Below are 13175 nucleotides of genomic sequence, written 5' to 3'. Positions count from 1 at the left end.
CTACAGTCTAGCGCGAGAGGGCGCCTCTGAGCACACACACAGCCGCCCCAGCGCGCGGGGAGGGCGGTTCCAGGGAGGCCCCGCGGACGGGGGTGGGGGTGGGGCCGGCAGCCCACGCGGGCATCATTTTGGTTAAGGGCCCTGGGGAGTGGAAAGGGTTTTAAGAAGCAGGACTGACTTGAAATTCTGAATGGGTGACATCCCAGGGACCGCTTTGTCAGCTGTCGGAGAAACCCAAGCCCCCTCCGCCCCGCGGCAGCATAGCCCTCCCTTGAGGGTTAAGACCTGCGCCTGAATCACAGTGTCCCTCTCTGAGCCTCAGTTTCCCCCTGCGTAGAGGAGGGGTGGTAATACATCCTGATGGAGTTGCTCTGGGGGTGAAAACACAGCCCCCAGCCGTGAGGGAGGGGCTCATTCCCAAGGGGACTGAGGGGCCTGGGCTGCCCTCAGTGGGTACAGGGGCAGGAGAAAGTGTTAACTCCCTGACGACCCGACCTCCTCACCCTCACGGTGGGCTCAGTGGTGCCCCCTAGTGGGGAGAATGGATGATGCGTGTAAAGTGCCTCGGGCGTCTAAGGGCTCAGCAGCCGGCATCCCGGGGCCAGAAGAGCTGCAGCCTGCCCTGGCCTGGGCGCGACGCCCTGCATCTGGCACTGCGGAGAGGCAGAGGCAGCCACCCCCGTCCAGACGTTTCCAAGCCTGGCTGTCTGGTCCTGGCTCTGAGAATAGGGCAGGGTGAAGTCACACGGGGCTCCCCCTGGAGAGACCCAGGCCATTAGACAGACTCCACCCGGCTCTGGGGCCCTGATGGAGGCAGCCCAGGGCCCTGCAGCTCAGAGGGGTGGGCAGGGAGGGCTTCCTGGAGGAGGCCCCACAGGAGTGAGCTAGTCAGGTACGTCAGGATGGGTGTGTGGGGTGGACCCTGGCAGAACGTCCAGCCTGGGTGGTAAGCAAGGTGGGGCCAGAGTCAAGGGCCTGGAGTGTTCAGGAAGGAGTTTGTGCTTTAAATGGAGCCCACGGGGCTTCCCCTGCCCTCTGACTTGGCCTCTGTGTGCTCCTCTGAGTCGTGGGAGCAGTGGCAACTGCTCACCAGGGCTGCAGTGAGGCCCAGTGGGGCCGGGCATGCCCGTCCCGGCTCCGGGGGATCTCAGCTCTAGCCCCCCAGCCCCGCCAGCCCTGCCCCCCAGGTCACGGGCCGCTCTGCCCTTCCCGCAGATGCAGACACGCAGCTGGCCTCTGCCGCCGTGGACACGGTGCTGGCGGGCGTCCCAGGGCCCCGGGGCCCCCCCGGCCCTCCAGGTGAGCACAGAGGGCCACAGCACAGGCTGGTCTCCACTGGTAACCCCTCCTGGGCTTGGCCTGGACCAAGGGGCCTTGAGGGGGCCAGTTGGGGGTCATGGCCTTGGCAGGGCACTGGATCTGCTCCAGCCAGCAGTGGCTTGAGGTGGGGCCTCTTGTTCCCGGGCGGCAGCTCCCCTGGGACTGGCCACAGTGTTTCTGCCAGAACAAGCCCTGACACCCACATGATGCAGCCCCGGGCTGCCCTCGTGTGAGCCAGAGCAGGGATTCTCTGGGTATGGGGAGGCAGGGTCCGCACGGGCGGTGTGAGGGCCACGCGGGAGACCCAGGGAGCTGGCGGGGCAGGTGCCCAGAAGCGACGGGAGGCCCTGGGCCTGCAGGCAGAGAGCAGGGCCCTGGGGGAGGGGACGGGATGGGGCCCTCGCTGGGGGAGGAGGGGAGTGTGGGGAGGGGACGGGATGGGAACCTCACTGGGGGAGGAGGGGAGTGTGGGGAGGGGACGGGATGGGGCCCTCGCTGGGGGAGGAGGGGAGTGTGGGGAGGGGACGGGATGGGACCCTCACTGGGGGAGGAGGGGAGTGTGAGGAGAGGACGGGATGGGACCCTCGCTGGGGGAGGAGGGGAGTGTGGGGAGGGGACGGGATGGGGCCCTCGCTGGGGGAGGAGGGGAGTGTGGGGCAGGGCTGGCACCCAGGTGTGTGGAAGTCTCCTCTGACAGGTTCTACCTGTGAATGAACGAGCAACGGAGGCCCTGAGGGCCAGCGGGTGGGGCACCTCTTGATTAGGGCTCCAGACCCGGGCACTCATTCTCTGTCGTTCATTCACTCTCTCATGAATTCAGGAAATATTCACCAAGCACTGTTCAGCTGGGCAGTGTTCTAAGCTCCTGGGATACTTAAATAAACAAAACAAAGATTCCCGTCCTCATGGTACTTACATTCTAGTGGAGAAGGCGAACAGTACCCAAATACTATCAGTGAATCCCATAGGGTCTGAGAAAGCAGGGCTGGGCGAGCAGCTGGGCCAGGGTGGCCCCATTTAAAAGGTGGTATTTGGGAGTGAGCTGGGAGGGTGTTTGTCTTTTAGCTAGACTGATTCCAGATCGTCACCCCACCAGGGGTACACTTTCCTGCGGGTCCTCCCTAAGCATGCCGGGGGCACAATGGTACAGCCTAGCAGCCCAAGAGGCACAGACCTGTGCTGGCCACTGGGGACGGAGGCCTCCCTCTTCCAAGCATTCGGGAAGTTCAGTCAGGAACACCACTCCCTGCGCTGTACCCATCAGGCCTGGCCTGACCCTCTGGGCACTCCCTGGCCCATGGGGGTGGCAGGCATGCAAACCGACAGTGGCCAGAGGTAGCGGCTGGTCTGTGTCAGGGCTTTGCCTAGAGAAGAGGCGGGGTAGTTTCCTGGAAGACTTCCTGGAGGAGGTGATGCTTAGCCTGAGACTAGTAGCAAAGAGTTTTCTGGGGTGTGGAGGGGTTGGAGAAGCTCCAGGAGGAAGCAACAGCATCGGCAAAAGCACGGATGCAGAGGAACTTTCCAGAAGGGGGTATCTGACTGATGAAGGTGGAGGAGGCTGGGCTGAGAGGGACCTATTTGAAAGGTCACTCTGGGGGGCTGCGTGGAGGGCAGATGGTCAGGCAGCAGTTGTAGTAACCCAGGCAAGAAGGATGGCCTCAGAGGGGTCAGGTCTGAGGTCCCGAGGAGGGAGAGGCTCGAGATTTGCCGGGGGACTAGCCGGCTGGGGAGGGGCTGCGGGGTGGCCCCGTGGATGGGGCTCTGGTTGTGGTGTCAGGGCTGCAGGGAGAGTGGGTGGAGGTGGGCTCTCCGCTCTGGCGGTGGGCAGGGGAGGCCAAGGGAGCGGGTGCCCCCCTCCCCCACCATTCGTTCACCGCACCTTCCTTTGCTGCCCATGGAGACCGACCCAGGGCAGGGGCTGGGGTGGGAGGGTGGAAAGGTCCTCTCCAGAGCTGATGGGGGCAGCAGGCTTCTCTGGCCCCAGGTGACCATCTGTGACTCTGCCGGCAGGTCCCCCTGGACCACACGGTCCCCCTGGACCCCCAGGTGCACCAGGATCCCAGGTAAGGTCTTTCCCATTTCTGGCAAGGGAGGGGGCATTGTCTCGCCAGGAAAGGAGGAGCCTGGCTTCTTACCAGCACAGTTGCTCAGGAAGGAGCCAGCCCACCTGGCCGGTCCCCACCTGGGTCCACGAGGGCCTCAGGGGAAGGCAGGCATGGGGTCCTGGTTTTGTTAGCAGCAGCGACCCTTTGCTGCCCACTCTGCCTATGCCAAGGAGGTGCTAACATGGTTCCTGGTACATAAATGAGCTGAGACCCAGGTGCCACCCGAGGTCGTCCGGAGGGTGTGGTGGAGCTGGGCCAGGATCACAGAAGGTCCACCCCAGCCCGTGGCCCCTCCTCAAGGAGAATTGCCTTTGAGGGGGGCACTCTGATGCCTGACTGTGCGGCCCGGAACCCCAGCTTGCTCTGCCTCCCAGCTGTGTGACCTTCGGCAGAAAGGCAGCCTCTCTGGGCTCTGGCTTCCTCAGCTGCTAAGACGGGGTGTACAGGGCCTCCCTGGTGGATTGTCACAGGGAGTGAAAGAGAAATAAATTGCCAGGGGGACGTGCCTTGTGCTGCAGGGGCCCAGGGGGGAGGTCACATGGAGGAGGGGGGGGTCCGGGACGTAGAGGCAGCAAGGGTGGCGTCTGGGGATGTCTGCATGGAGCTTCCTGCAGCCCCTCCCCTGGGCCTCATCCAGACCGAGGGCTCTGAGGTCCCTGGAACTCAGGCCCTGGTGGGGTGGAGTGGCTGAGAGGTGCCCCCCATCCCACTGCAAGGGAGGTGGATCCGGGCCTTGGCCCTGTGGGTGCTGGGACCTCAGGAGTCCCACACATTCATTCATCCCTTTAGTCATTTGACAAATATTCCCCAGACACAGGGAGGGCACCAGCCACGCCAGCCGAGGACACAGCCGGAGCCTGGGGCCAGAGGCCAGCCCTCTAGAGCACATGTTCTAGACGTCAAAGAACCAGTGTCCCACGGCTCCTGATCTCTCTCTGTCGTCCCCCGTGTGTTTTCACACCAGGAGGATGTGGCGTGGAGGAGAAGGGCCAGTGGGGTGCACGGCGTAGGGCAGAGCCAGGGCGGATGTGGTACAGACCAGGCCGGCAGGCGGGGCCTGGGGGTGGGGGGTGGCTGCAGGGGGGGAAGGAGGCCTTCAGACCTGATCTGCTCCTGAGTCAGGTGGGGTGGCCAGGTTAGCCAGGGGTCGGGGCCCCCCAGAGCACCCTCCTGGCCCCTCAGGCTCCCAGCCACAGGCCCCAGAGAGAAGGGGTGGGGGCGGGCGAGAGAGAATGACAGTGACAGTGACGGGACTGTGGTGAGGGTCGGAGAGGCCCCGGGAACTGTAGGAGGTTGGCAGGGGGCGTCTGGCCGAGCTCCATACGCCAGGAGCTCTGTGCCAGCAACGCGGTCTCTCCTGGTTCTCCGGTGCTGGGGGCTCCCTCCTCCCTTCAGGCTGGGCCTGCTCAGCCCTGACAAAAGGGCAGGAAGAGGGGGAGGAGGGCATGTGAAAGGCCGACAGATGCTCTCACGGAAAGGGCTGAGGGCAGTGGGGCTCCTCCAGTGGCCCAAGCGCACAGTGACAGGGCAGGTCAGCGATGCGAAGGGATCCCATCATTCTGTCCCAGCAGCGATGGGGCAGTGGAGGCTCAGAGAGACTCTGTCACCTGCCAGAGTCACACAGCAGGACGGCAGAGTGCCAATGGGTGCTTTGGGGTGGTTGATCCTGCCGGCTTGTTGATTTTTAGGGTCTTCCAGGCCCTTGCGGGCGGGGCTGCCTTGGGTGGCTGTGGAGACCGTGCCCACAGCAGCCTTGTGGGGACCCAGGACCTGCAAGATTCCAATGAGGTTCAAGGGGACCAAGTTAGAGCTGCTCGTCTAGCCCCGCTCGAGACGGTGTGACCGGGCATCAGCATGGGGCGTCTTCAGGCTGGTGGCATCTTGGCCCCTTTCCTCCTTGCAGTGGTCCTTCCTTAAACCTGAGGGTCTGTAGCCAGGGCTGGGATGCCAGGGGCACCAGGCAGTGCCCGGCCTGTCCCTGGCTCCCCAGGGCCCCACTGAACAGGTGTCGAAGAGCCCCCTTCCAGGACCCACTGCCAGGACCCACCCAGGCCCCTACACTGCAGGGATGGAGCTGGGTTCCAATTCTCCATTGCCCCAGTATTGACAATGTCAGAACGGCCACCAGGTGGGCTGGACCGTGGCTTCATTGTGGATGGTGGGGCCAGTCTGATGACCCAGTCTCCGTCTCCATCCTTGCCAAGGAGTCGAGGCCTCTGAGAATTGGCGGTTTGTGGGGAGGGATGTCTCCTAGACAGGGGTCAAAGAAGAGCGAGAAGGGACAATAACAGGGGACCACGTGGTCCCGACTTTCTCCTGAGTGGGATGGACAGCCCTGGGTTTGAAGCCTGGTTCTGCCAATTTCCAGCTGGGTGACCCTGAACAAGTCCCTGAGCCCCTGGGCCTCAGTTTCTCCATCTGTGAAATGAGGATAAAAATCCCTTCTGGGTAGGTTCATTGTGAGAAATAATGGGGAAAACAGGTGGAGAATGCCAGGCTCTTCGGAGACCCTTAATGAATGCTATTCATTAACTACGTATGTCCTGGGGCCTCAATTGCATCAGACACTGTACTGGGCACAAGAACAAGGAAGTGGGGATCCCTGCCCTCTGGTAGCTGATAGTCTAGTGCAGGAGGCAGACGTGATAGAGAGTAACTGGGAAAGGACCTATGGTGACAGGAGGGGGTGACAGATAGGAGGAGGTGACATTCTGACTGAGACCCGAGGAACGGGAAAGAGCAGTCCTGCAGAGATGCCAGGAGCGTTCCAGGTAGAGGGGAGAGCAGGTGCAGAGGTCTTGAAGCAGGGAAACGCGTGGCGCATACTGAGCGGAGGAGAGTGTGGGGAGAGATGAGGGGGGGAATTGGGCAGGGCCTTACCTGCAGGGCTGATGTGTGGATTTGGGTCACAGTGGAAAGGGGACTCATCGAGGTTCAGGGAGGGAGAGTCCGTGACCTGATTTACAGCTTTCCAAGGCCCCTCTGGCTATTGCGGGAGGGATGGAAGGCGGGGGAGGCGGCGGTGGAGCAGGGAGACCAGGGAGGAGGCCACAGCAGCACAGAGGAAATGGCAAAGTGAACAGACATACTTAGAAAGTGAACCTGACAGGTCTGGCTGATGGAATAAATTTGGTGAGGGAGGGAAAGGGAAGGTTAACTCCAAGGTGTGTGTGGGAGCAGCTGCGGGACCGCAGAGCCGTTTCCGAGAGGAGAGACTGCAGGGTGGGGGCAGGTCTGGGGGGAAACCAGGAGTTCCACTTTGGAGAAGTCGAGGGGGAGCGCCTCCTGGCTGGCCGGTTGAGGGTGCTGGAGGACGGCTGGATGCACAGGTCTGGGGCCCCGGGGAGCCTTGCGGCTGGGCATCAGCGCTGATGGGGTGTCCACGCAGGCACCCTCACGATCACCATTGCTGTCACTCGTTCTCTGAGGGCCCCTCTCTCGCGTGCTGGGGGGATGTGTGCTTTGCCAGCCGGTCCCCTTCTCTGAGTGATAACCATACTTGGCATTGCCCCATTTCACAGGTGAGGAGATGGAGGGCTCAGCTGAGGCCCAGGGTCATACACAGGCCAGTAGCGGGGGCGTCAGGACCGGGGAGGCCCCCAGCTGTGGCCTTCGTGTTTCCTCTACGCCATCCTCTTCCCCCCATCCATTTTTCAGGTTTCCAGAGCCCAGTGCAGGGGGAGGGCCAGCGGAGGACCGAGAGGCTGTCAAGGACAGGCAAAGCCTAATCTGCTTTGTTTGATTTTCTGCAGGGCCTGGCTGGAGAGCGGGGCGTGACAGGGCCGCCTGTAAGTGTGGGACCGTGTGGATGGGCCACCCCCAGGACGATGGGCTCTGGTGCAGTCCCAGGGTACCAGGTGGGCGGGCATCTGCCCCAGGCGGCCTGGCTGAGTTCAGCCCCCCAGCCTCCCCAGGCATGGCCAGATCCAGCCCAGCCAGGATGGGGCGGGGGGAGAGAAACGGGCAACCTGGGTGCAGTGCCAGCTGCCCAAGTTGAGAAGGGGTGACTTTGGGAGGTGGGAGCCCCCTCACTGAACGTATGAAGTAAGGACTGAAATAGCCTCCTGTTGCGAGGCTTGGATGAGAGTCCTGAGGTCCCTTCCAGGGAGCCCAGGCCCCTGGGTTAATGTGCTGTGTGACCTGCAGAGTCCCTTGCCTTCTCTGAACCTTCTAGGAATAGAGACATAGACAGCTGACCTCTAATTCCCCTCTTGGAAATAAGAATTCATGAGTCTCAGCCCCTATCTCCAGGGCCAAGGAGGTGGGTACCTCCTTCGTGCCCAAGTCTTATGTCAGGGGCATGGGGCTGGGGGGAAAGGGGTGGATCTTTGCTGAGCATCTTCTATGTGGAAACCCTCTTCATCCACAGAGTGTTTAAGCTGCACAGTGACCCCATGAGACAGTGCTTTATTTTCCCTATTTGCCAGAACTGGCAGCTAAGGCTCAGAGAGGTTAAGCAACTTGCCCAAGGTCACACAGCTAGGCAACGGTAGAGCCAAGATTTAAACCCAGGAGTGTTAGCCTCCAAAGCCATGCCTTCTCCAAGCTTATTATTGAGATTGATTTATTTAATCCTCCTAATAGCTCTATGAGGCTATTATTAGCTCCATTTTGGAGATGGGAAAATCGAGACACAGAGAGGTAAAGTAACTTGCTCAAGGTCACACAGGAGTAAGTGACCACCTAGGTGTTATTGTGAGGCTGATGTTACTGGCCCCATTTTAGAGTCAGGGAAGCAGAGGCCTGAGATGCAGGGGACTTGATCCCTGGAAGGGCCAACACCTGAGCTCATGGGGTTCCAAACCTGACTCCTCCCTCCCTAGAAACAGAATTAAGCCCCTAAAATCAACCCTGTACCAGGCTGTGCAGGGGTGCCCAGGGAGAGAAGCTGGAGAGGGTGGAGAAACGCCCCACCCCGCACCCATCATTGACTGCATGACTTTCTTCCCAGGGCGAGCCTGGCGGGAAGGGGGAAGAGGAGGAGAAAGCTACCGCCGAGGTAACTGTGCCCCTGGGCCCGTGCTTCCCTCCTGCCCCTTGGCTGTGTCTCAGCAGGAGAGCGGGTACCCAACAGAGCTGGACTGCCACCATCGGCCCTGAGCCGGGCATCAGTCACGGGGTGAATGCGGTCCCAGCCCAGCGGGGGAGACAGCTGAGTGAATAGCGACTGCAGCACAGGGTGAAGTTGGCTGCAGTGGGGTAGCACAGATGGGGTGACCGGCCTGGGGCCTGAGTTGGGGGGAGACCCTGCCGGAGAGGGCCGGAGGAAACACGGACCTGCAGAAAAGACCTTTCTTTTAAGGAGGCTTCAAGCCGTGGGGTCCCTCTCCAGGGACAGGACTCTCCCATGACAGCACCTGGCACACGGGTGTGCCCAAGGTCACGGTGGTGGACTGAAGGATACGTGGGCATGTGGATGTGGGAGAGGACGAGGAAAGAGTGAGGTTGGGAGCACACAGGGGCCAGGGCAAGATGGGACGGGGAGGGGGCACAGATGGAGTGCCAGCATGGCTGTGGGGAGCCATGCCTTCTGGGACCAGGAGAGGAGGCTGGGGACCAGGGTGATGGATAAAGGGGGCGGAGGCAGTAGGGCCAGCAGGGGAGGTCTTGCAAGCTGAGAATGAGTCCCGTGGGAGTGTCAGGGCTCAGCGGGCTGGCCAGCTCAGCGGGCACACAGTGCCCCTTAACTGAGTGAGCTGAGGGAGGTTCTAAGCCGGGGGTGGGGGTATCTGCAGAGGTGGGAGGTGGGCGTTGGAGGCGGACAGCTGCGGGAGGCGGGCTGGGCTGGAGGGGTGAAGCTGGGGCCAGGGGACCTTCCGGAGGTCCTTGCGGGACTGGAGAAGGGGGAAGAGGCTGGAATCAGGGCAGCCGTACTGGGCACAGGAGGCAGTGGGAGGAAGATGTGGATGCGGGGGTCACTTGTGATGGGAGACAGAGAGGATACCCACGACTTCCCCCGCCCCATCTCATCGGCGTGCATCCTGTGGCCCAGGGACCGAGGCTTAGCCGGGTCCTGACAGAGGGGGCCTGGACCCCCTGCTCCTCGCTGGGACACCCCCATCCCAGACACCACCCACAGCCCGGCTTCTCACGGCCTATGGTGGGAAGACCTCTCTCTTGTAACTCAGTAGCATGCTTTTGGTTTTCTTTTGTTTTAAGCTCAATTAATCTGAATGTCATGACAGAACTGTCATGTTCTACCAGCCAGAGATGCCTGTTTGCTGCTGACTCCAGGGCGGGGCCTTGTCTCTCCACCATCACTTTTTATTTCAAAGTGGCCTTGTCACCTGTCTTCTCAATTAATCAGCTCATTCACGTGTCTCGACACACGAGGTCCTTCGCCCGTGTGTAGGCTGGGTCCCAGAAATGCAGACGTGCCATCATCGCGTCCTCCTGCTGGCATTCCAGAAGCCGTGGCTCTTCCCTCTCTTTTTCTCGCCCGGGTGACACTGTGGAAATCTCTCGGCTGGGCAGTGCCAGGAAGGAAACAAGCAAAGCACCCCCAACCCGTGGGCCCGTACTAGGTGCTCTGCCCACAGCAGAGTATTTTCTGGAAAGAAGGGCACACAGAGGAAGCAGCAGGCAGCCATGGGAGCAGGACGAGCCCAGGCTGGAGGCAGACGGGTCTGGGTGTGAAGCCCCGGTCGGCCATTTCCAGGCTGTGTGGCCACAGGACTCTGGTTACCCTCTCTGTGCATCAAGTTCCGTGTCTGTGAACCCCAGCCCTGGCACCAGGATGTCCACCTTATGATGGCTGCTGTACTGATGTTGGTGACAGGAGGGAAGTGGCGGGCGTGGGGAGGGCTGGGACAGTACACTGAAGCAGGACGGCCCTGACCTTGGCTGCTTCCTCCCCCCCAGGGCGAGGGGGTGCAGCAGCTGCGGGAGGCGCTGAAGATCCTGGCTGAGAGGGTCCTCATCCTGGAGCACATGATTGGGATCCACGGTGCGTAGTGACCAGGACCTGGGGACAGGCAGGCCCACAGGTGGCCGCTGAGTCCAAATCTACCTCTGCTCCCCCTCCCTGCTGCCCTCATGCTGCTGCCTCTGGTGCCTGCTCTCCCTGCCCCAGCGGCCCCTCACCTGGCTGCCAGTCTGGCCCTGTCCCACCGCTGCTCAAGGACCCTCAGGGGCTCCCTGCTGCCCGTGACCGACATCCAGGTCCCAAGTCCCTCCCCAGCATAGCCTGGTGTCCAGTGACACAGAGCCATCATCCGGTTACCCCAGGCCCTTTCCCACCTCTGCACCTTTGCTCAGGCTGGTCCCTCGGCCTCCTGAGCACCAGCTCCCGCTTCAGGACCTGCGCCAGGATCTCTTCCTCCCTGAAGCCGCCTTCCTGTCTCCCCACCGTGCTCTGCTGAGCCTTCAGTTCCCTTGTGGGGTGGGGTTTCCATGTCTCTCCCTGGCACTTCTGCAGGGCCTGGAGCCCGGCCCTGGTTAGCAGTTGTTGAAGAATGGGTGAATGAGTGAATTGGTGAATGAATAGATGAGCAATTGGGAGAATGAATGAAATGAGCACGTGGATGAGTGGATGAATGAATGAATGAATGAATGAGTAAGTGAATGGATGCGTGACGAGTAGAAACCAGCTGCTGCTTTGTCGCGTCCTCACTGGGCACAGAGCTTCCGCTGCTGGCGGGGCTGGAAGTGAAGGTGCTTTGCTTGCTCCCAAGGCCCTGCGCAAGCCCACCCTCCTGCTCTCCTTCCAGATCCCCTGGCCTCCCCTGATGGGGGCTCCGGCCAGGACGCCGCTCTGAGAGCCAACCTCAAGATGAAGCGTGGTGGCCCCCCCCCCGATGGCTCCCTGGCTGCCCTGCTTGGCCCCGACCCTGGGCAGAGGAGCGCTGGCCGGGCCAGCGGCGGGAAGTGAGAGGCCAGCGCTCCAGGACAAGCCCCGACTCCGCCAGAGACCCAGCCCCGGGGCCTGTGCTGCCACTGGCACCTGAGGACACCCCGAGTGGGACCGGGCTCCAGGCCTGGACGATCGTCAGGGACACTGGCTCCTGGGGGCTGGGGGCCTTGGGGACAGATGGCAGCTCCAGGGGCAGGGGCCAGAGGCCAGAGCCCTGCCCTGGTCCCTTCCCTCCTCACCCGCACTCCCTGCTGGAGACGGGGTCTGGTGGGCCGCGTGGGCTGTGAGAATAGTCATAATACTCATCTTTTACTGGGTCACTGCATCGTTTGGGCCTGTCCGAGGAGCTTCCCTACATTGTCTCATTTAACCCTTAGGAGGTAGGCTTGTTACCCCGACTTTACACGGGGGACGGAGGCTTGCAGAGGGTAACTCACCTGCCCAAGGCCCCCGGACCATGGATGGCTGGGGCAGGGTTTGACCCCATGTTCTCTCTACCCTGCTGGCTTCCCCTCTTCACGGGGAAACTCAGGGCGGGTGTCGGGCCGGGTGGCTCCTGAGGCTCCAGCTGGGAAGGAGGGCAGGGCCCTGCCCAGCACGAGACAGCGGGGGCCCTGGGCCTCCTTCCTCGACTCCTCTCCCTGGGCTCGGGGTCTGGTCCATGGGTTGGGGAGCAGCTTGGCCTGTAGCTGCTCTCGGAGGCCAGGGAGACCTTGACTAAACCCATAATAGTCACGTGGACTTGGAGACCATGAGAGAGGAGCGTTGGGGTGCAAAGACCCTCAGACCGAATTGGCATTGTCCACCACTGCATCCCGATCTCTCTGACCCCACCCACCCTGCCAGGGCCTCCCACCGCTGAGCTGGGAGGAGGGAGGATTTATGCAAATGTGCACCCTCCAGGGGCCATCCCTGCAGCCCTGCCCTCTCCCAGGCTCTCTGGAAAGCTGCAGGGTTGGCCACTTCTGCGTTACACGGCAAGTCCTATGTCCCAAGGAGGAGGAGGGATTGCTGCCTGATTCCCAGGCCCTGCTGGGGAGAGATGCTCCCTCCCTCGGTGCTGTGGTCCCAGCCAGGCTCCGCAGCGGACACCCAGGTCCCCGGTGCCCCAGAGCAGCTCTCAAGGCCACAGCGCTCGAGGCCTCTCCGGTGTCGGGTCCCCTGTGCCCTGGACTGGCCCTGGTGCTCCTCTCTCGCTGTCTCAGCGACGGCTGCAAACTCAGACATTCACAGGTGCTGGCACCGCCCCAGGTGCGTCTCCCCTCGTGGCAGGAGCGACTCGTCCCCACCGCCCTTGGTGCGCCTGGGAGGCTGTGGCCTGGTCCCTCTGGGCCCTGGTAACCTCTCCCTGCCCTTGAGGCCTCGACTGCCCACCTTGAGGCAGGGCTGGCCGTGTGGGAGCCAAGACGTGGCTTCCTGCAGGCCTGTCTTCACGAAGGGGCGGTCAGAGGCGGCGGGAAGCCTGTAACCCTCTGACAATAAAGGTGCTCTCCCCGCTGTGCTCTGGTGTCCTGTGGTGGCGGCCGCTGGGGAGGCTGGCTGTGCCGGGTCAGCTTCGGCCAGGCCCAGCCCCAGGGGTGTCCGACGGGAGCCCCCGGGAGCCAAGGTGACCACAAGGCCCTGAGGCAGGGGGGCCTGGCTCTGCCCGCCGGGAGCCCCCATGTCGGGGCTGGGAGAGCGAGGGGAGCCCCTCAGAGGCTCCCCACCCTCTACCCAGCAGCGCTGCATCTGGGCTGGGCCTGGGCCCAGCTCTGCTAGACGGAGCGTGAAGTGGGGAGGGCTCAGGGCTCTGGGCAGAGGGACCTCTACCCACCATGCTCCTGCCCCGCGCCTGGGGTCCTGGACATTTTCGTCCACTTGGGGGCCCAGCGTCTCGGACCTTCCCCTGAGCCCTCAGC

The 13175-nt window shown here is 62.4% G+C and overlaps 1 protein-coding gene across 1 annotated transcript in view; it reads left to right on the top strand.

Moving 5' to 3' along the window:
- The window catches only part of COL26A1 (collagen type XXVI alpha 1 chain), a 173450-nt gene extending 160708 nt beyond the window's left edge, over positions 1-12742 (top strand). Inside the window, 6 exon segments of the mRNA XM_036827463.1 lie at positions 1216-1299; positions 3331-3383; positions 7178-7213; positions 8377-8424; positions 10287-10371; positions 11135-12742. Coding sequence (XP_036683358.1) covers positions 1216-1299; positions 3331-3383; positions 7178-7213; positions 8377-8424; positions 10287-10371; positions 11135-11295 — 467 coding nt within the window. The 3' untranslated portion in view covers positions 11296-12742.
- The last annotated feature ends 433 nt before the right edge of the window (positions 12743-13175 follow it).

The sequence above is a fragment of the Balaenoptera musculus genome, chromosome 15 (assembly GCF_009873245.2).
Source record: "Balaenoptera musculus isolate JJ_BM4_2016_0621 chromosome 15, mBalMus1.pri.v3, whole genome shotgun sequence".
Lineage (NCBI taxonomy): Eukaryota > Metazoa > Chordata > Mammalia > Artiodactyla > Balaenopteridae > Balaenoptera > Balaenoptera musculus.
This window is presented reverse-complemented; position numbering and strand designations above follow the sequence as displayed.